General features: G+C 39.1%; 1 protein-coding gene across 1 annotated transcript in view; it reads right to left on the minus strand.

The window, feature by feature from the left end:
• Nucleotides 1-6,176: 6,176 nt before the first annotated feature.
• The window catches only part of LOC145515972 (kynurenine/alpha-aminoadipate aminotransferase, mitochondrial-like), a 29,567-nt gene continuing 13,089 nt past the window's right edge, over nucleotides 6,177-22,654 (minus strand). Inside the window, exons 7-11 of the mRNA XM_081517312.1 lie at nucleotides 20,500-20,561; nucleotides 20,171-20,235; nucleotides 18,283-18,389; nucleotides 7,299-7,400; nucleotides 6,177-6,185 (exon numbers count right to left, since the gene is read on the minus strand). Of these exons, the coding sequence (XP_081373438.1) occupies nucleotides 6,177-6,185; nucleotides 7,299-7,400; nucleotides 18,283-18,389; nucleotides 20,171-20,235; nucleotides 20,500-20,561 (345 nt within the window). The remainder of the gene's footprint in view (nucleotides 6,186-7,298; nucleotides 7,401-18,282; nucleotides 18,390-20,170; nucleotides 20,236-20,499; nucleotides 20,562-22,654) is intronic.

Raw genomic sequence — 22,654 nt, forward strand, 5'->3', positions numbered from 1 at the left:
AGAACACGCCTCCTCCCCTGTAGTGGCTGCCGGTCTGGTCTCAGCCTCCACCCTGTGAGGAGCCCCTGGTCTCCCTGTGGGTGTAGGTCAACCCCACCCCTGGCCGGGCCTCTTGCTGGGTCCTTGCCTCCAGCCCCTTACCCGCCCTAGAACACGCCTCCATTCCGGTCCCGCCCTGATGGTCCGCCCCTCCAATCGGAGGCACTGCTGTAAGCCTCTTGCTTGGTTCCCTGTCTTAGGGCAGGCAGTGTGGGGAGCTGGTGCCACACATTGCAGCTTGAACTGGGACCTGGAGTCACTGCAGGACAGCGGCCGGTTGACCAGGAACAGGATAGTCGAGGCGATAAAATGGAGATGTTGATGTTACTAGAGATTAAGCATCTTCCCCTCACATTTAATTAGTGTGATTCCCTTAGATACTTAATACAAAGTTAAACATCTTCCCTTTGTCAGTAGGAACCTGTTTCGTGAAAAGTGTTTGGTTTTCTAGACCAAGGAGAAAATTAGCGTTTGCAGCCATATTCTTGTACAGGTCTGTGCTTCTTGTAGTACTTATTACATACAGAATCTTATATTTTAAAGTATGGAATTAATCCCCACCCACATTTCCAATCAATGGTAACAAAACTAAGGGAGCCAAAACTAAAGAGCTTTCTCTTCATAAGATGCGGGCTCTGAACCTTCATCAGTTTGCTGAATTTTCCGCTGGGCTGCAGGATTGGGACAGTGAGAGACTGAGGGTGCTGATTCACTGTGAGGTGGTGATGATTGAGTTCAGGCAGACAGGCAGAGAAGTGAGGCATCAGAGCAGATACTGGATTGCAGGGGACCTGAGGTTGTGCTTGGAAATTCAAGGCAGAGAATGGCCAGTGTGGTGGGAAAGGGTAGGCAAGGGCTAAGCTAGGGACAGCTCACCTGAAGATCAGAAGCTGAAAACTGAAGAAATGATTGATTGCTAGAAAATCAAAGAGACCAGACTTTGAAATTGTCAGGAGCCACTGCAGGAGGAATTCTCCTGAGGGTGTGGAATGAGTGATCAAGGTTTGCAACTCAGGCTGCCTTTGAAAGGCTTGGCTTAAGACTTTCGGGTACAGAATGAATTATAAGGCCCGGTGTTCTGGACCCAGTCATTCTCTAAACATTTGTGGAGTGCTTCCTCTATGATGGAAGCTGTATGTTATTTAAAGTGATGATAGAGACAAAGGACAGGTCTGGAGGCTGGAAGTACAGGGTGAAGGCATCAGCAGGCATGGTTCTCTCTGAGACCTGTGACCCAGAATCTATTCCAGGCCTTTCTCCTAGATGCTGGTGGTGTGTGGTAATTTTCAACGTTCCTTGTCTGTGGCTACATCACCGTGATGTTGACCTTCATCGTCACATGGCGTCTCCCTGTTGTGTGCACGCCCCTGTTGTCAAACTCCTTATAAGGACACCAGTCTCATTAGACCAGGGTTCACCTTCATCGCCTCGTGTTAACTTTTTACCTCCGTAAGGACTCTGTGTTCAAATAAGATCACATTCCTAGGTACTGGGGTTCAGACTCCAAAGTGTCTCTTTTTAAAAATTGAAGTATAGTTAATTTGTAATGTGTAGTTTCAAGTGTACAGCAAAGAGATTCAATTAAACATCTATATTCTTTTTCAGATTATTTCCATTATGTGTTGTTAAAGGATATTGAGTATAGATCCCTGTGCTATACTGTTGGAACTTATCGATTTTATATATAATATACTTTGTTTATTTTAATCCAAGCTCCTATTTTAACATCTCCCTCCCTTCTCCTCCCATTGACTTTGGTAAGCAAAAGTTTATGTTCTATGTCTATGAGTCTATTCCTATTTTGTATATAAGTGCACTTGTATCTTTTTTTAAAATAAGATTCCTCCTATAAGTAGTATCATATAATATTTGTCTTTCTCTGTCTACTTCACTTAATATAATAATCTCTAAATCACCCATGTTGCTGCAAATGGCTGTATTTCATTCTTCTTTATGGCTGAATAATGTGTACTGTATCTTTTAATCAATTCATCTGTCAGCAGACATTCAGGTTGCTTCAGTGCCTTGTCTGTTGACAGTAGTGCTGGAATGAACAGTGAGGTAGGTGCATGTATCTATTTGAATTAGAGTTTTCCCCAGATATGTGCCCAGAAGAGGGATAGCAGGATCACATTGTAGATCTATTGTTAGTTTGTAAGGAACCTCCAAACTATTCACTATAGTGGTTGTGCCAGTTTATATCCCGACCAGCAATGCAGGAGGGCTCCTTTTTCTCCACACTGTCTCCAGCATTGATGATTTGTAGACTTTTTAATCATGGCCATTCTGAGCACTGTGATGTGACGTTGTTGTTTAGTTGCTAAGTCGTATCTGACTCTTTTGTGACCTCATGGACAGTAGCCCGCCAGGCTCCTCTGCCCACGGAATTTCTCAGGGAAGAATGCTAGAGTGGGTAGCCAATTCCTCCTCCAGGGGATCTTCCCGACCCAGGGATGGAGCCTATGTCTCCTGCTTTGCAGGTGGATTCTTTACCACTGAGTCACCTGGGAAGCCCTTGTGATGTGATACTTAATTGTAATTTTGATTAGCATTTCACTAATAATTAGTGTTGTTGAGCATCTTTTAATGTGCCTGTTGGTAATCTGTATCTCTTCTTTGGAGAAATGTCTATTTACATCTTCTCTCCATTTTTTGATTGTATTTTTTTTTGTTTTGTTTGATATTAAGGTATATGAGCTCTTTGAATATTTTGGAAATTAATCTTTTGTCAGGAGCATCTTTTAAAATATTTCTCCAATTCCCTATGTTATCTTCTCATTTTATTTATGGTTTTCTTTGCTGTGCAAAAGCTTGTAAGGTTAATTAGGTCCTATTTGTTTAGTTTTGGTTTTATTTCCATTTACTCTAGAAGATGGATCCAAAAAAATATTGCTGCCACTTATGTCAAGAATGTTCTACCTGTGTTTTTCTCTTGGAGTTTTATAGTATCCATTCTTACACTTAGGTCTATAAGCCATTTTCAGGTTTTTATTTATGGTATTAGAGAATGTTCTAATTTTATTCTCTTACCTGTAGCTGTCCAGTTTTCCCAACACCACCTGTTGAGGAGACCGTCTTCTGTCCATTGTATATTCTGGCCTCCTTTGTCATAGATTAACTGACCACAGTTTTTGAGTTTCTTTTTGCACTTTGTATCCTGTCTCACTGATCTGTCTCATTTTCTGCCAGTACTATACTGTTTTGATGACTGTAGCTTTGTAGTATAGGCTGAAGACAAGAAGCGTGTTTCCTCCAACTCCATTCCTCTCTCTCAAGATTGTTTTGGCTATTTGAGATCTTTGGTATTTCCATAAAGATTTTAAAATTATGTATTCTAGTTCTATGAAAAATGCCTTTGATGGGTATTGCATTGAATCTGTAGATTGCCTTGGATAATATGGTCATTTGAATAATAATGATACCTCCAGTCCAACAACACAGTGTATCTTTCTATCTGTTTGTGTCATCTATATTTTCAATATATATTTTATATATCTTGTATCAAATCTTATAGTTTTCAGAGTATAGGTCTTTGCCTTGTAAGACAAATTTAGTCACAGGTATTTTATTATTATTATTTTTCTATAGTGAATGGGATTGTTTCCTTAATTTCTGTTCTGATATTTTCTTTCGTATGTGTGTAGAAATGCCGCAGATTTCTATACATTAATTTTGTATCCTGTAAGCTTATGGAATCCACCGATGAACCCCAAAAGTTTCCGAGTAGCATTTTTAAGATTTTGTATGTACTACATCATGTCATCTGCAAACAGTGAGAGTTTTACTTCTTCTTTCCAATTTGGATTCCTCATCTCTTTTTTCTGCACAAGAGCCTTGCTGGGTATAGTATTCTCAGTTTTAGGTCCTTCCCTTTCATCACTTTAAATATATCATGTCACTCCCTTCTGACCTGCACAATTTCTGCTGAGAAACCAGCTGCTAACTTTATGGGGATTCCCTTGCATATTATTTATTGCCTTTTCCCTTATTGCTTTTAATATCTTTTCTTTAATTTTTGTCAATTTGAGTACTCTGCCTCTCAGTGTGTTCCTCCCTGGGTTTATCCTGCCTGGGGCTCTCTGAACCTCCTGACAACTCTTCATTTTAGGTCAACTTGAAATAACCGTAGTGATTCTCACCAGGGCTCAACGCTCCAGCTTATTCAGATGCTGGGAAAATAATAGCCATGATGGAGATGTTTATATACATAAGGAAGGTTGTAATAACAGTGATATAAGTGTCCTAATTCCTCAAAGAACCTGATAACTTTACAAGGACTAGATTATGGAATGTAGGTAAAGTTTTCTACAGCAACAGAAAACAGACACAGGGTATTTCTGATACTGTCCTAATGACATCCTATCCTTGTACATATTATGTGTACAAGCACAGAAACATCCAAAAGGATGGATGATGAATGCTGAGGCTGAGACAGCCAGCAGCTTTAACTTGATTGCTTATTTTTCCTGGATTGTTTGAAAACATTCAGATCAGCATATATTTAATAATCAGATGAAGAAAATAAAGATCTTAAAGGTGAGGAAGAAAATCATTTACAAGTATATTCTAAGTACCTGAAAGGAGTGTAGTAGCCAGAAATCATGTAACTGATATGAATACATTTTTGAAGCTGTGTAGTGTCATAAACATACAGTTTAGTACATTGTTCTATGTCCTGGATCTCTCCTCCTCACTAAGAATCAGCAAGCAGAACTTTTGGTATGTTTAGTTTTAGAATTTTATTTTAAAGAGATTCCTATGCCATAGCATAATGTCTATGATCCTCTTACTGAGAATTATGAATAATGGTCAAATTCTAAGAACTTTTGCAATACATTTTTATTAAACTTAATTAAAAATAGAGTGTACATGATATACTATTTTGAATTCGATTATATTCTTACAAATAATTTACTGTAAAATGTTAGTTTCAAAGAAAATTTATGGGAAATGATAAAGTGACTATCAGTTCAGTTCAGTCGCTTAGTTTTGTCCAACTTTTTGCGACCCCATGGACTGATGCATGCAGGGCTTCCCTGCCCGTCACTAACTCCCAGAGCCTGTTCAAATTCACATTCATTGAGTTGGTGATGCCATCCAATCATCTCATCCTCTGTCGTCCCCTTCTTCCCCTGCCTTCAATCTTTCCCAACATCAGGGTCTTTTCCAAAGAATAAGTTCTTCACATCAGGTGGCCAAAGTATTGGAGCTTCAGTTTCAACATCAGTCCTTCTGATGAATATTCAGGACTGACTTCCTTGAGGATGGAATGGTTTGATCTCCTTGCAGTCCAAGGGACTCTCAACAGTCTTCTCCAACACCACAGTTCAGAAGCATCAATTCTTCGGTGCTCAGCTTTCTTTATAGTCCAACTCTCACATCTATACATGACTAGTGGAAAAAACATAGCTTTGACTAGACAGTCCTTTTTGGCAATGTAATGTCTTTGCTTTTTTGTATGCTGTCTAGGTTTGTCATAACTTTTCTTCCAAGGAGCAAACGTCTTTTACTTTCATGGCTGCAGTCACCATCTGCAGTGATTTTGGAGCACAACAAAATAAAGACTGTCACTGTTTCCACTGTTTCCCCATCTGTTTGCCATGAAGTGATGGGACCGGATGCTATGATCTTAGTTTTTTCAATGTTGAGTTTTAAGCCAGTTTTTTCACTGTCCTCTCTCACTTTCCTCAAGAGGCTCTTTAGTTCTTCTTTGCTTTCTCTCTTACGGGTGGTATCATCTGCATATCTGAGGTTGTTGAACTTTCTCCCAGCAATCTTGATTCCAGCTTGTGCTTCATCCAGCCTGGCATTTTACTATGATAAGTATGAAAAGGCAGTAAGCGACTATAGAGTTCTTTACAATAAAACCCATGATAAGGATAACATTTTGGTGGGTTGAAAATTTATCAAAAGGATTATAAATATATTTTGGCATTCTGATGGTTTTAAGGGCACTTGAAAAGTTGTGTAGTTAAATTATTACAAATGTGACATAGTTGTTGAAACCCAATCCGTAAGTCTTACACCAATGATTTATTTCTTGTTGCTAAAACATAGAAATAATTTATCTGAAATCCATGAGTGCTACAAAGAGTTTGATTTCTTCATAGATGTTCTTCTATAAGTTGAGCTAATCTCTAAAAGGCCTAAAATAAGACAGAGAGAAGAATTAATGAAATCAACATGCTTTTTGGGTTTCCCTTGTGGCTCAGCTGGTAAAGAATCCACCTGCAATGCGGGAGACCTGGGTTCCACCTCTGGGTTGGGATGATCCCCTGGGGAAGGGAAAGGCTACCTCTTCCAGTATTATGGCCTGGAGAATTTCATGGAGTACATAGCCCATGGGGTCACAATGAGTTGGAGACGACCGAGCAACTTTCACTTTCAAGTGGCTTTAGGAGAATTCTGCCATAACATTAAAAATTTAAAAAAGGAGTCCCATCTTATGTTGAGATCAGATAATGAAAGCTCAGGGTTAACCTCAGGTTCATCTGGGTTGTATGCCATCACATTCACTAATAGATGGAAACATGTCAGAATCCCAGACATCAAAAAGGAATTTTTTTACCCTCAAGATCATCATTTTCTCTGAGAACATCAATTATTTTATTTTTTCAAATAGTCTCTCATCTGCATATGCCTTATATATAGTTTCAGTAGTCCAACTCTACTCATATATAACTTATAAAAAGCATATTTAATGATGTGAGAAATCAAGTAAATCAAGAACACACTCAGAGACTCCCCATCTCCCAGGAGAAGTATACACTCTTCTTGCAGTTACTGGATCTCAGTGTATGGCTCTTCTCTGAGTTCCTGACATAGTAGTATTTAGGAACTTGCTTCTTTTCTTCATCTTATCTTGATTAAAGCTGGACTTTTTGATGAATCAGTTAGTTAACTCTAATCATCAATATTAGTCTATTGGACGCTTGTTGATATTTCCCCTTCAGAGAAAGAGTCCGATGGCTTCATGAATTTGTACTCTGACTCATGTTAATTTTATGCAGGAGGGAAAGAGCCTCTCTGTATAACATGTTGATTATTGGTTAACACTGTTGAGTTAGGTCTGAAATCTATTCACAGAATCAATAAAGTTCAACTCCAAGTTGGTCTCATCACATTTCCATAGAAGTCTGGCAACTTCTTTGAGTTGTACTTCACACTTTCCAATTATTCCCATTTTTCAGAAACCAAAGCAGACATCGAATAATGTCGTAACTCACAAAATGAACACAAAAAATAAATTGATAACTCACCATGTCGATCTGTTCTGGAGAAGCTGAAGAGAAGGATGCTCTGAAGTAGGGGCAAGGAGCTGAACTATCAATGTATAAATCATGTCCTGGAAGCATGAATATCTGAGAGAGTTTGGAAAATAGATGATTAAAGGAAAAATAAAAATAGAGGTAAATCTAATCTCAGAGTGTTGGAGGACTTTCTGAGTTAAACTTAAAAGCTTTTGCACAACAAAGGAAACTATAAGCAAGGTGAAAAGACAGCCTTCAGAATGGGAGAAAATAATAGCAAATGAAAAGACTGACAAAGCATTAATCTCAAAAATATATAAGCAACTTCTGCAGCTCAATTCCAGAAAAATAAATGACACAATCAAAAAAATGGGCCAAAGAACTAAACAGACATTTCTCCAAAGAAGACATAGAGATGGCTACCAAACACAGGAAAAGATGCTCAACATCACTCATTATCAGAGAAAATGCAAATCAAAACCACAACGAGGTACCATTTCACGCCAGTTGGAATGGCTGCTATCCAAATGTGTACAAGCAATAAATGCTGGAGAGGGTGTGGAGAAAAGGGAACCCTCTTACACTGTTGGTGGGAATGCAAACGAGTACAGCCACTATGGAGAAGAGTGTGGAGATTCCTTAAAAAACTGGAAATAGAACTGCCATATCACACAGCAACCCCACTACTGGGCATACACACTGAGGAAGCCAGAATTGAAAGAGGCACATGTACCCCAATGTTCATCGCAGCACTGTTTATAATAGCCAAGACATGGAAGCAACCTAGCTGTCCATCAGGAGATGAATGGATAAGGAAGCTGTGGTACATATACACAATGGAATATTACTCAGCCATTAAAAAGAATACATTTGAATAAGTTCCAATAAGGTGAATGAAACCAGACCCTATTATACAGAGTGAAGTAAGCCAGAAAGAAAAACACCAATACAGTATACTAACGCATATATATGGAATTTATAAAGATGGTAACGATAACCCTATATTTGACACAGCCAAAGAGACACAGATGTATAGAACAGTCTTTTGGACTCTGTGGGAGAGGGCGAGGGTGGGATGGTTTGGGAGAATGCCATTGAAACATGTATTTTACCATATGTGAAATGAACTGCCAGTCCAGGTTCGATGCATGAGACAGGGTGCTTGGGGCTGGTGCACTGGGGTGATCCAGAGGGATGCGGTGGGGAGGGAGGTGGGAGGGGGCTTCAGGATGGGGAACACATGTACACCCATGGCGGATTCATGTCAGTGTATGGCAGAACCACTTCAATATTGTCAAGTAATTAGGCTCCAATTAAAACAATTAAATAAATTTGTATTAAAAAAACAACAAAAAAATAAAAGCAATGAAAGAAATTTCAAGAGAAAAAACAACTTACATAAAAATTCTGCATGTCACACAATAAACAAAACTAAAAGCACAGAAACAGGAAAAGTATTTAGGATAAATATGACAATCCTATCTCTTCTGTGTATACTAAAATAATGCACAGAAACAGAAGAAACAAAACTAAATTTTAGCTTTAATGGACAAAGGATAGATCCTACAGGCAACAGAAACAGTAATAAACATAATAACCATTTAATGTAACTGGAAAAGTAAATCCTAACAATGAAATCTTCTTTATGAGATATCAAGTTTGGAAGTGACCTTTAAGTCGGGACTTCAAAGATAAGTAGGTATTGACCAAACAAAATGTAAGGAAAGAGTCCTTTGGGGAGAAGATACAGAGTGTAAAGGCCTGACAATGGGAAGAAAATGGGTCACTCAAAGAGGTGGAAACAATACTTAGACTGGAGGAATAAAATGGCAAGTAATTCTGTCAAAACTCTTGGACACCTTCTCCTTTCTGTGACTTCTGTGGCTGCCAGCTTGCTGCCCCAATGCATGTCCTCTGCTTCCTAGGCATGAAAACACACTGTTCTCAGCCTCTTTCTAGATGCTCCAGGCCAAGTAATTGAATCCCAACCAGGGAGGGGAAGTCTTGGTGCTACTGCTTGTCTTGGCCTGTGAACATCTCCCCATGTGACCCACCATGCCCTCTGCATGCTGTGATCATTGTGGTCCATGCATTGAAATGCTGTGCAAGATGGTGGCAGGAGCCCAAGTCTCTGACTCAAGGAGGGAGCAGAAGAGCCTGGAGACTATGCAACTGAAAATTGTGCCAGAGATAGAAATAAACTTGGCTTGTGTTAAGTCTTTGAAATTGTTGTCTAGTAAAATCATGATATTCAAACTTCAAGTAACTGTTGTTGTTACTTGTTATAAATCTGGGCTCTGGTCACTGAAGTTTGATGAACTGGGAATGAAATGATTTGGGGAACTCAGGGAAGAAGATTTCAAGGTGGAAGATAAGTTTTTTGTCCTCATTAACAATGAAAAGATAATTTCTCCCAATATCGTGGAAGAGTTTTGGGATGTGCCAGAAGCAAGTTTCTGTAGAGATGGAGGCAGTGGTAATAATCTCCTTGAATGATGACCCAAATCTGGTCTAAGGCAGAAGTGATAAAGTTGCAGATTATTTAGAAAAGTTAAATTACATGCCACAGGGCATACAGAGTAAGTGAAGGAGACTGAAAAAAACTACTATAAAAGAGGAAGTCTCTATCCTTAGCTCAGATTTCAGTGATACACAGAAATAGCCACTTATCAAATATTCTGGATGATAATGTTATTGATAAGAAAGCAAACAAAATGTAATAAAACTGACTTATTATAAGTTCAGTTGCTCAGTCATGTCCAACTCTTTGTGACCCTATGGACTGCAGCACACAAGGCTTCCCTGTCCATCACCAGCTCCCAGAGCTTGCTCAAACTCATGTCCATTGAGTTCAGTTCAGTCGCTCAATCGTGTCCGACTCTTTGCGACCCCATGAATTACAGTACGCCAGGCCTTCCTGTCAATCACCAACTCCTGGAGTTTACCCAAACCCATGTCCATCGAGTCGGTGGTGCCATCCAACCATCTCATGCTCTGTCATCCCCTTCTCCTCCTGCCCCCAATCCTTCCCAGCATTAGGGTCTTTTCCAATGAGTCAACTCTTGGGATGAGGTGGCCAAAGTATTGGAGTTTCAGCTTCAACATCAGTCCTTCCAATGAACACCCAGGACTGAACTCCTTTAGGATGGACTGGTTGGATCTCCTTGCAGTCCAAGAGACTCTCAAGAGTCTTCTCCAACTGTCTAGGTTTGTCATAACTTTTCTTCCAAGGAGCGAGCATCTTTTAATTTCATGGCAGCAGTCTCCATCTTCCATGATTTTGGAGTCCCCCAAAATAAATTCTGTCACTGTTGCCACTGGTTCCCGTTCTATTTTCCATGAAATGATGATACCAGATGCCATGATCTTAGTTTTCTGAATGTTGAGTTTTAAGCCAACTTTTTCACTCTCCTCTTTCACTTTCATCAAGAGGCTCTTTAGTTCTTTACTTTCTGCCATAAGCGTTGTGTTATCTGCATATCTCAGCTTATTGATATTTCTCCCAGCAATCTTGATTCCAGCTTGTGCTTCATCCATCCCGGCATTTTGCATGATGTACTCTGCATATAAGTTAAATGAGCAGGGTTACCATATACAGCCTTTACATACTCCTTTCCCAATTTGAAACTAGTCTGTTATTCCATGTCCAATTCTAACTGTTGGTTTTTCACCTGCATATGGATTTCTCAGGAAACAGGTAAGGACTGGTATACCCATTTCTTTAAGAATTTTCCACAGTTTGTTGTGTTTCACACAATCAAAGGCTTTTGTGTAGTCAATAAAGCAGAAGTAGATGCTTTTCTGGAACTGTCTTGCTTTTTCAATGATCCCATAGATGTTGGGAATTTGATTTCTGGTTCCTCTGCCTTATCTAAATCCAGTTTGAACATCTGGAAGTTCACAGATCCCATACTGTTGAACCCTGCTTGGAGAATTTTGAGCATTACTTAGCTATTGTGTGAGATTGAGTGCAATTGTGGAGTAGTTTGAACATTCTTTGGCATTGTGTTTCTTTGGGATTGGAATGAAAACTGACCTTTTCCAGTCCTGTGGCCACGCTGAGTTTTCCCAATTTGCTGGCATATTGAGTGCAGACCTTTCACAGCACCATTTTTTAGGGTTAGAAATAGCTCAGCTGGAATTCCATCACCTCCACTAGCTTTGTTTGTAGTGATGCTTCCTAAGGCCCACTTGACTTCACCTTCCAGGATGGCTGGCTGTAGGTGAGTGATCACACCATCAGGATTATTTGGGTCATGAAGATCTTTTTTGTATAGTTTATCTGTGTATTCTTGCCACCTCTTCTTAATATCTTCTGCTTCAGTTAGGTCCAAACCATTTCTGTCCTTTATTGTGCCCATCTCCACAAGAAATATTCCTTTGGTATATCTAATTTTCTTGCAGCGCTCTCTAGTCTTTCCAATTCTTTTGTTTTCCTCTATTTCTTTGCATTGATCCCTGAGGAAGGCTTTCTTATCTCTCCTTGCTATGCTTTGGAACTCTGCATTCAGATGGATATATCTTTCCTTTTCTCCTTTTCCTTTAGCTTCTCTTCTTTAAACAACTATTTGTAAGGCCTCCACAGACAATCATTTTGGCTTTTTGCATTTGTTTTTCTTGGGATGCTCTTGATCACTGCCTCCTGTACAATGTCATGAACCTCCGTCCATAGTTTTTCAAGCACTCTGTCTATGAGATCTAGTCCCTTGAATATATTTGTCACTTCTACTATATAATTGTAAGGGATTTGATTCAAGTTATACCTGAATGGTGTAGTGATTTTCCCTACTTACTTCAATTTGATACAGTGAGATGGCGGAGTAGAAGGACATGCACTCATCTTCTCCTGTGAGAGCTCCAAAATAACTTATTAAACTAAAATGCAATTGTTTAAGTCATGTAAGTATTTACTAAGCAATTACTATGTGCTGTCATGATTAGCATTATAACAATCCATAAAATGTGAATCCTGCACTCAAGGATGATGGTTAGAGAGGGTGAGTGACTTTCCCAGGAGAGTGTGTTTGCTCTTGCTTCCAGACAGCCATTTTCCTGCTCTGACTGATAACCTGCCTTGTCTGTTATGTTCTAGCTTAGGACTTTGCTAGCATCAACATGGTGTTTCTTTTGTACGTAGTACCTCAAGACAAACATGATACTAGAAACAGATCTTAGTGTTTACATAAGACTGATGAATATGTTAAAGAAATTAATGTTGAAAGGATGATTTATTTGATAACTTGGGAAGCTGCACAAAAAATTATGTAGATTTTTCAGCTTTATCAATGCCCCTAAATGAAATCTCAATAGACTTATGGTTTAAGTACAAAATGTGCAGAAGTCCTTGCAGACTAATTAAGTGAAAAAAGGTGGATGAAAAGGTTTCCATGTAATTTTAATTATGTAAAATAAATATATAGCTATATCAAACAAAAAGCCCTGTTAAAAAACAGCAGAAGACCCAAATAGCCATTTTCCGAAGAAGATATGCAGATTGCCAATAGGCACATGAAAAGATGCTGAACATCATTAGTCATCCGGGAAATGCAAATCAAAGGACAATGAAATATCATATGATACCTCTCTGAATGGCTCTCATCAAAAAGATCACAAACAAAAAATGTTGTTGAGGATGTGGAGAAAAGGGAACTGTCATATTCTATTGGTAGGAATTTCAACTGGAGTAGCCATTATGGAAACCTGTATGAGATTTCTCAAAAAACTAAAATAGAGCTATACTATGATCCCCAAAGGGGGAAGGCAATGGCACCCCACTCCAGTACTCTTGCCTGGAAAATCCCATGGACAGAAGAGCCTGGTAGGCTACAGTCCATGGGGTCGCGAAGAGTCAGACACGACTGAGTGACTTCACTTTCACTTTTCACTTTCACACATTGGAGAAGGAAATGGCAACCCACTCCAGTGTTCTTGCCTGGAGAATCCCAGGGACATCGGAGCCTGGTGGGCTTCCGTCTATGGGGTCGCACAGAGTCGGACACGACTAAAGCGACGCAGCAGCATGATCCCCAAATTCTATTCCAGGGTATATCTAAAAGAATGTAAATATTAATTTTAAAAGATACATGCACCCTATATTTATAGGAGCATTATTTACAATTGCCAAGATATGGAAGCAGCCTAAATATCCACTTGCAGATGAGTGGATAAAGAATTTGTGGTGTATGCCTATGATTGACTACTACTCAGCCATACAAGGGTATTAAACCCTGCCATTTGTGATGATATGGACAGTTTTGCAGAGTATTATGCTTAGTGAAATGAGTCAGAGATAGAAAAATGGCATATGTTATTGCTTCTATGCAGAACCTAAAGCAGAAATGAATAAATATAACAAAAAGAAATAAGCTCATAGATACAGAAAACAAACTTGTGGTTACTGGTGGTGAGAGGGAAGGGAGGAGGGACCAGATAAGAGTAGAGGATTAAGAGGTACAAACTATTATGTATAAAATAAATAACACATAAGGGTATATTATACAGTGTAGGGAATATAGCTAATGTTTTATATTGACTTTAAGAAGAGTATAATTTTAGACGTATTGAATCAAATTTTTGTATACCTGAAACTAATGGAATATTGTCAATGAGGTATACTTTAGTAAAAACATAATTTCATTTCATTACAAAATATTAGATACATACAAGCTCTTCAGGAAAATGTATCATAAATGGTCAAAAAACCTGGGTGGTAAAAGGATGGGCTATTTAAAAAAATTCAGAAGTAACACGGAACACGGTGGAGTAAAAGGACTTGAGTTTACTTCCTCTCGTGAAAACACAAAAATCACAACTAACTGCTGAACAACCATCAACAAAATGGACTGGAACCCACAAAAAAAGATATTTCCATATTCAAAGTCAAAGGAGAAACCACAACAAGATGCTGGGAGGGGTGCATTTGTGAGATGATCAAATGTCAAACCTGCCAGGTGGGTGACTCACAAATAATTACAGCTCACAGGTTCTCCCACAGGAGTGAGAGTTCTGAGACCCCCACCAGATTTTCCTTTGCATTAGAGGGAGGAGCTCCACTAGACCATTTGTCTTTGAAGGCCAGCAGGGCTTGATTGCAGGAGTTCCCCGGGTCTGAAGGAAACAGAAGCTCCACCCTTGAATGGCACAAAGAAGGTTCCATGTGCACTAGCGCCCAGGGGTAAAAGCAGTGACTTCACAGGAGCCTGGGCTACACCTATCTGTATGTCTTGGTGGGTCTACTGGGGGTGGTGAGTGGGAGGCAGTTGTGGCTTAATGTGGGGGCAAAGATACTGGTGGCAGTGGTACTGGGGAGTACTCATTGGCATGGTCTGTCCCGGAGGTTGTCACCTTGACACCAAGACCTGGCCCCACCCAACAGTGGCTGCAGTGCTGGGACACCTCAAGTCAAAGAACCGATAGGGTGGAAACACAGCCCCACCCTTCAGCAGACAGACTGCCTAAAGTCTTCCTGAGCTCACAACTACCTCTAAACACACTCCTTTACATGGCCCTGTCTACTAGTGGGCAGGAAACATCCCCTCCCACCAGGAAGCCTGGATAAGTATCTTATATCTGCCTCATCTGCCAGAGGGCTAACACCAGAAGCAAAGAAGCACTACAGCCCTGCAACCTGCTGAATGAAGACTGCAAACACAGCAAGTTAGACAAAATGAGATGGCGGAGGAATATGTTTCAGATGAAGGAACAAGATGAAATCTCAGAACATCCAAGTGAAGTGGGGAGAGGCAATCTACCCACCTAAAATTCAGAGGAGTGATAGTAAAGATGATTCTGGATCTCAGAAAAAGAATAGAGGCACAGAACAAGAAGATACAAAAATGTTTAACAAAGATCTCTAAGACATAAAGAAGTGATTTGAACAATACAATAACTGAAAAGAAAAATATACTAGAAGGAATCAATAGCAGAATAAATGAGGCAGAAGAATGAATAAGTGAGTTGGAAGAGAGGATACTGATTATCACTGTCACAGAACAGATGAAAGTAAAAAAATGTAAAGACAGGAGGACGGTTTGACACCTCTGGGACAACTTTAAATGCACCAGCATTAGTGTTAAAGGGGGTCCCAGAAGGAGAAGAGACAGAGCAAGGGCCTGAGAAAGTATTTGAAGAGAAAATAACAGAAAATGTCCCTAATGTGGGAAAGAAAACATTCACCCAAGTCCAGAAAGTGCAGAGTCCCATACAGGATAAACCCAAGGAGGAACACACTGAGATACATATTAGTCAAATTGAAGACAAAGAGATAAAAGGAATCCAAATTGGAAAGGAAAAAGTAAAACTAAAATTGTTTGCAGATGACTTGATACTATATATAGAAAATCCTAAAGATGCTACTAGAAACCTACTAGAGCTCATCAATGAATTTGGTAAAGTTGTAGGGTCCAAAATTAATGCGTAGAAATCTGTTAACTTCTATACGCTAACAATGAAAGTTCAGAAAGAGAAATTAAGGAATAATCACATTTACCATCTCATCGAAAAGAATGAAAGACATAGGAATATACCTAACTACTGGAAGAGGGCATGGCAAATCAGTCTAGTATTCTTGCCTAGAGAATCCCCATGGACAGTGGAGCCTGGTGGTCGCAAAGAGTCGAATATGACTGGGCGACTAAGCACAGCATAGCACATACCTAACCAAGGCCTCAAAAGACCTGTATTCCAAAAGTATGAGACGCTAATGAAAGAAATCAAAGATGACACAAACAGATGAAAAGATATACCACCATGTTCTTGGACTAGAAGGATCAATATTGTTGAAATGACTATACTACCGAGGAGAATCTACAAATTCAATGCAATATCTATCAAGTTTCCAGTGGCATTTTTTTGCAGACATAGAGCAAATAAGTCTTAAGATATATATGGGAACACAAAAGACCCCAAATAGCCAAAGCAATCCTGACAAAGAATAAGAGAGGTCAAGGACTTAGGGTCCCTGACTTCAGAATATAATGCAAAGGTACAGTAATCAAGACAGTGTGGTACTGGTGAAAAAAAAAACACCAGAAATATAGATGAATGGAACAGTATGGAAAGCCCTGAATTAAACCCATGCCCTTATGATCCATTAATCTATGACAAAAGGGACAAGAATATAAAATGGAGAGAAGACAGTCTCTTCAATAAATGATCCTGGAAAAACCAGACAGATACATATAAAGAAACAAAATTAGGACATTCTGTAACACTATATACAAACATAAACTCAAAATTTATTAAAGACCTAAATGTAAGAGCATTAATTATAAAACTCTGAGAAGAAAACAGAGGCAGAACACTCTCTGACATAAATTTCAATAATATCTTTTTCGATTCACATCTTAGAGTAAGGGAAATAAAAGCAAAATAAACAAATAGGACCTAATTAAACTTAAAAGCTTATTCAGCCAAGGAAACCATTAGCAAAATAAAAGCTCAGTCAATGGAATGAAAGAAAATATTTTGAAACAGTGTGACTGACAGGGGATTAATCTCCAAAATATATAAACAACACATGAGCTCAGTATTACAAAGATCAAAGAACCCAATAAAAAAATGGACCAAAGATCTAACTAGACATTTCTCCAAAGAATACATAGAAATGGCCAAAAAGTACATGTAGAGATGCTTAACATCACTAATTACTAGAGAAATGAAAAATCGGAACTACAATAAGGAATGACCTCACACAGGTCAGAATGGCCATCATCAAAAATTTTACTAACCAGAAATGGTGGAGAGGGTGTGGAGAAAAAGGTACACTCCTACACTGTTGGTGGGAAACTAAATTGGTATAGTCACTATGGAGAACAGTATTAAGATTCCTTAACAAACTGAAAATAGAGCTACTGTATGATTCAAATTCATATGGTATGTATGAGTCCCACTTCAGGGAAAATGTCTGGAGAAAACCAAAATTCAAAAAGTTATAGGTGTCTCACACTATAGACAATAGTCAAGATGTGGAAGCAACCTAAATATCCATCAACAGAGGAATGGATAAAGAAGATGTGGTACTATTACTCAGCCCTAAAAATGAATATAATAATGCTATTTGCAGCATGGATACATCTGGAAATTATCACACTAAGTGAAATTACACAGAGAAAAACAAATATGTGATTAAACTGTATGTGGAATATAAAAAAATGATACATATGAACTTATTTATAAAATGGAAACAGACTCAGAGATATAGAAAAGTTTACCAAAGGGGAAAAGTTGGGGGTATGTGTGGAAAGTATAAATCAGGAGTTTGGAATTAACATATACACACTACCATATGTAAAATAATCAATAAGAGCCTACTTGTGTAGCACAGGGATTTGACTCAGTATCCTATAATTACCTATCTGGGAGAAGAATCTGAAAAGCATGAATATATGCATATGTATAACTGAATCAATTTTCTGTACACCTGAAACTAACACAGCACTGTAAATCAACTAAACCTCAATATAAAATAAAAATTAAAAAGTGACATTATGCTTTCATGAAGTACAATGCCACCCTGAATATGCTTTACTTTCATAAGGGAAAAACTCTTCAATTTTAAATACTAATGGCTAATACTTAGCAAGCATTTACTATGTGCCAGGCATTAGTCTGGGAGTTTTCTCCATGTGGACTCCTTTCATCATAGCAATCCTAAGAGGGAGGGATTCCTATTATCTCCTTTTTTCAGATGAGACTCAAGGAGGACACCTCACTCACCACCACATACCAGGGCAGGGCTGGAGCTGGGGTTCACATCCAAGGACTGTGGCTCCTGAAACTGTGCTCTTGGCCACTAAGCTAACCAGTAGTGAGCGGAATGACTGTATTTCCCCATTAGGAGACTAATTCTGTAACACAAATCTATCGTGATCTTAATCATGAGATAATGTGTCTGAGAGGAAATGTTATGCCATGTGCTAGTTGGCAACGATAAACATCTTACAATTGTTATTAAGAAATTACAGAAAAAGTTTAGCTTCTCCTCCTGTCTTACCTCATTCTTAATTGCTTTTTCTTCAATCAGTGTTCTTACATCATGAATGCCCTTAATTTTCACCCACAGAAACATTCCAGCAGTAGGAACATGCCATTCTGCCAAACCTACAAAGAAAAGAAGAACTATTTTCTGAGTCCAGTTTTCATGATATCAGTTATATCACTTAAATGACAAATGACAGTAACTGTAAAGTAGCATTTCCAAAAAAGTTCCTTCAATGACAGAATTTAAAAAAAAATATTTTTATGAGTCCCGAAAACGGATGTTCTGAGTTTTATTTGAAAAAGTGAGGGGAAGTTTTGAAAGGGAGAAAGGGGACTCATGTGTATATTTAGGACTTTAGTGGGTTTTAGGGCCATGCAGGAACTCCTGTGTCATGCCCATCTCTCTTCCTTAGAGCTGTCCCCAAGACACACATGTCTCTTTCAAATTGTAGGAGAGGATTCCTCAACTCCTAGAATCTTACTAGTGTTTCAGTAAATTGTTCAGAAGTGTAATGAATTGAAGTTTTTATCAGAACGTAATTAGTTATAAAAATAATGCTTAAAATTAAGGAATTCTGGGTGCATTTGTTGGGTTTATGTTTCATTGAATATAAGGATAGAGAAATCAAGCAGGAAGAAAATTATTTTGATTTTAATTATTACCATTTTAAGAAAAGAACTTGCTGTTGATGAAAACCTTTTTTCAACTTTACAGGGTGGTAAAATAGTACTCTTATAAAAAATACTAATTGTATTTTTACCAGGACTTCATAGGGAAGAAGGTATGATGGAAATAAGGAATTGATACCTTGTATTAGGGCTTCCCAGGTGGCTGAGTCCTAAAGAATCCACCAGCAATGCAGGAGACCTGGGTTTGATCCCTGGGTCGGAAAGGTCCCTGTAGAAGGGAATGTCTACCCACTCCAGTGTCCTTGCCTGGAGAATCCCATGGACAGAGGAGCCTGGTGGGCTACAGTCCATGGGGTCTCACAGAGTTGGACTGAGCCACTTTCACTTCACTGTGTATTTCCTTTTATTTTTGCCAAAGGCATTTTTAGTGGTGTAATTAAAGCCATGAAATTCATTTTACCTACTTCCTTAATAGAAAATCAAATCAAACCCGTCCTGAAATCAAATTAGCAATAGAAAAGATTAGATAGTAGATAAAAGAGGTTAATGATTAAAAGGCAAATCATCTGTAATTAAAACCTGCCAAAGATGGTAGTATTTCGTTTTGATTGAGTCAGGAAAGAATTATGTTGTTGATTTCACAATCCTCATCTCTTTGGAGCAACATTTTGAAAACCTTTTTAGTTGAGAGATTATTTGGCTCTCAGTAGGTTATTGCTGGTTGATTGCAAGGTTAATTGGTCTTTTCTTCTGTAAACCACATATTCTGTGCAGCAGTGAGGTATAGTAGAAATGCTGTAATTGTGGTGGGGTTGTTGCCGTTAGTTCTGACATTATTTATAGGGTGCCATTTTCATTTTTAAAAAGTACTTATTTCTGCCTGCGTTGCATGTTTGTTGCTGCGTGTGGGCTTTCTCAGGTTGTGGTGAGCAGGGACTATTCTAGTTGCAGTGCACAGGCTTCTCACTGTGGTGGCTTCTCATGCTGCAGAGCATGGGCTCTAGAATGCCAGTTTGATAGTTGTGGTGCCTGGGCTTAGTTGCCTGGGGCATATGGGATCTTCCTAGAACAGGGATTGAACAGGTGTCCCCTGCATCGCACGGCATATTCTTAACCATTGCACACCAGGGAAGCCCTAGAGTAACATTTCCTTGACCAGAATAAGCCTGGACTCTGTTTCCTTCCCCAGCATTATGAACAATACTCTGTGGTATCACTCACTCACATAAGGACTACTGCTCATCCCAGGACAGCATATATGTTCCACTCACCACTTAACCACTTGTCTGCTGCTGCCAGTAATGCATCCCTCTGCTTCCGGTAGAAATCAGTAACCCTAGAGGAAGAAAACAAGGAAAAAGGTGTGTTTGCTACACTGACTGCAGAAACCAAAAGGCTCTGGAGTCCAGTCTATAAGAATCTATTTTGTATCTTGATGAAAATGTTGAAACTTGATGAGGGAATAGAAAATATTTGTTTGACCTGTCAGCTAGCAAACTTTGTATCATTGTGATTTTTCCATTATTTTGGAATAATTCAAAAGAAAATTAATCAAGTGAAGCCCATTTCTATATAAACTATGGAACCTAAAATATAGTACCTGTCGACATGAGCCAGAAAGCCCTCTTCTCCCCACTGATGTAGAAGTTGTGATACCAGGAGCTAAAAGGCATGAGACAGTAACAAGGTTCATCCTCTAAAACGTACTTTTTGTCAAATGTAACAGCAAATCACTCCTGATTATGGACAAACCACACTAAGAAGGTGCAATAAGCTGTACCAAGCCTTACAGGGCCAGTGACTTATCACAATGTTGCTTGATAACAATGACAAAAATAATATTGAAAATAACAAATATTTATATGGTCCTTGGTATATTCAAGAAACTGCTTTACCATATATTTCAGCTAAGTTGGTCTTTCAGTTCAGTCACTCAGTCATGTCCGACTCTTTGAGACCCCATGAACTGCAACATGCCAGTCCTCCCTGTCCATCACCAACTCCCAGAGTCCACCCAAACCCATGTCCATCGAGTCGATGATGCCAACCAACCACCTCATCCTCTGTCGTCCCCTTCTCCTCCTGCCCTCGATCTTTCTCAGCCATCAGGGTCTTTTCAAATGAGTCAGCTCTTCACATGAGGTGGCCAAAGTATTGGAGTTTCAGCTTCAACATCAGTCTTTCCAATGAACACCCAGGATTGATCTCCTTTAGGATGGATTGTTTGGATCTCTATGCAGTCCAAGGGACTCTTAAGAGTCTTCTCCAACACCACAGTTCAAAAGCATCAATTCTTCGGTGCTCAGCTTTCTTCACCGTCCAACTCTCACATCCATACATGACCACTGGAAAAACCATAGCCTTGACTAGAGGGACTTTTGTTGGCAAAGTAATGTCTCTGCTTTTAAATATGCTATCTAGGTTGGCCATAACCTTCCTTCCAAGGAGGAAGTGTCTTTTAATTTCATGGCTGCAATCACCATCAGCAGTGATTTTGGAGCCCAAAAACATAAAGTCTGACCCTGTTTCCACTGTTTCCCAATCTATTTCCCATGAAGTGATGGGACCAGATACCATGATCTTAGCTTTCTGAACGTTGAGCTTTAAGCCAACTTTTTCACTCTCCTCTTTCACTTTCATCAAGAGGCTCTTTAGTTCTTCACTTTCTGCCATAAGGGTGGTGACATCTGCATATCGGAGGTTATTGATATTTCTCTCGGCAATCTTGATTCCAGCTTGTGTTTCTTCCAGCCCAGCATTTCTCATGATGTACTCTGCATATAAGTTAAATAAGCAGGGTGACAATATATAGCCTTGACGTACTCCTTTTCCTATTTGGAACCAGTCTGTTGTTCCATGTCTTGTTTTAACTGTTTCTTCCTGACCTGCATACAGGTTTCTCAAGAGACAGGTCAGATGGTCTGGTATTCCCATCTCTTTCAGGATTTTCCACAGTTTATTGTGATTCAAAGGCTTTGGCATAGTCAATAAAGCAGAAATAGATGTTTTTCTGGAACTCTTGCTTTTTCGATGATCCAGCGGATATTGGCAATTTGATCTCTGGTTCCTCTGCCTTTTCTAAAACCAGCTTGAACATCTGGAAGTTCACAGTTCATTTATTGCTGAAGCCTGGCTTGGAGAATTTTGAGCATTACTTTACTAGCGTGTGAGATGAGTGCAATTGTGCGGTAGTTTGAGCATTCTTTGGCATTGCCTTTCTTTGGGATTGGAACGAAAACTGACCTTTTCCAGTCCTGTGGCCACTGCTGAGTTTTCCAAATTTGCTGGCGTATTGAGTGCCGCACTTTCACAGCATCATCTTTCAGGATTTGAAATAGCTCAATTGGAATTCTATCACCTCCACTAGCTTTGTTCATAGTGATGCTTTCTAAGGCCCACTTGACTTCACATTCCAGGATGTCTGGCTCTAGGTGATTGTGATTATCATTACCATTGTGATTATCTGGGTCGTGAAGATCTTTTTTGTACAGTTCTTCTGTGTATTCTTGCCACCTCTTCTTAATATCTTCTGCTTCTGTTAGGTCCATACCATTTCTGTCCTTTATCAAGCCCATCTTTGCATGAAATATTCCTTTGGTATCTCTAATTTTCTTGGAGAAATCTCTAGTCTTTCCCAATCTGTTGTTTTCCTCTATTTCTTTGCATTGATCCCTGAGGAAGGCTTTCTTATCTCTCCTTGCTATTCTTTGGAACTCTCTATTCAGATGGGAATATCTTTCCTTTCCTCCTTTGCT

This window comes from Giraffa tippelskirchi, chromosome 1 (assembly GCF_054371585.1).
Source record: "Giraffa tippelskirchi isolate mGirTip1 chromosome 1, T2T-mGirTip1v1.2.pri, whole genome shotgun sequence".
NCBI lineage: Eukaryota > Metazoa > Chordata > Mammalia > Artiodactyla > Giraffidae > Giraffa > Giraffa tippelskirchi.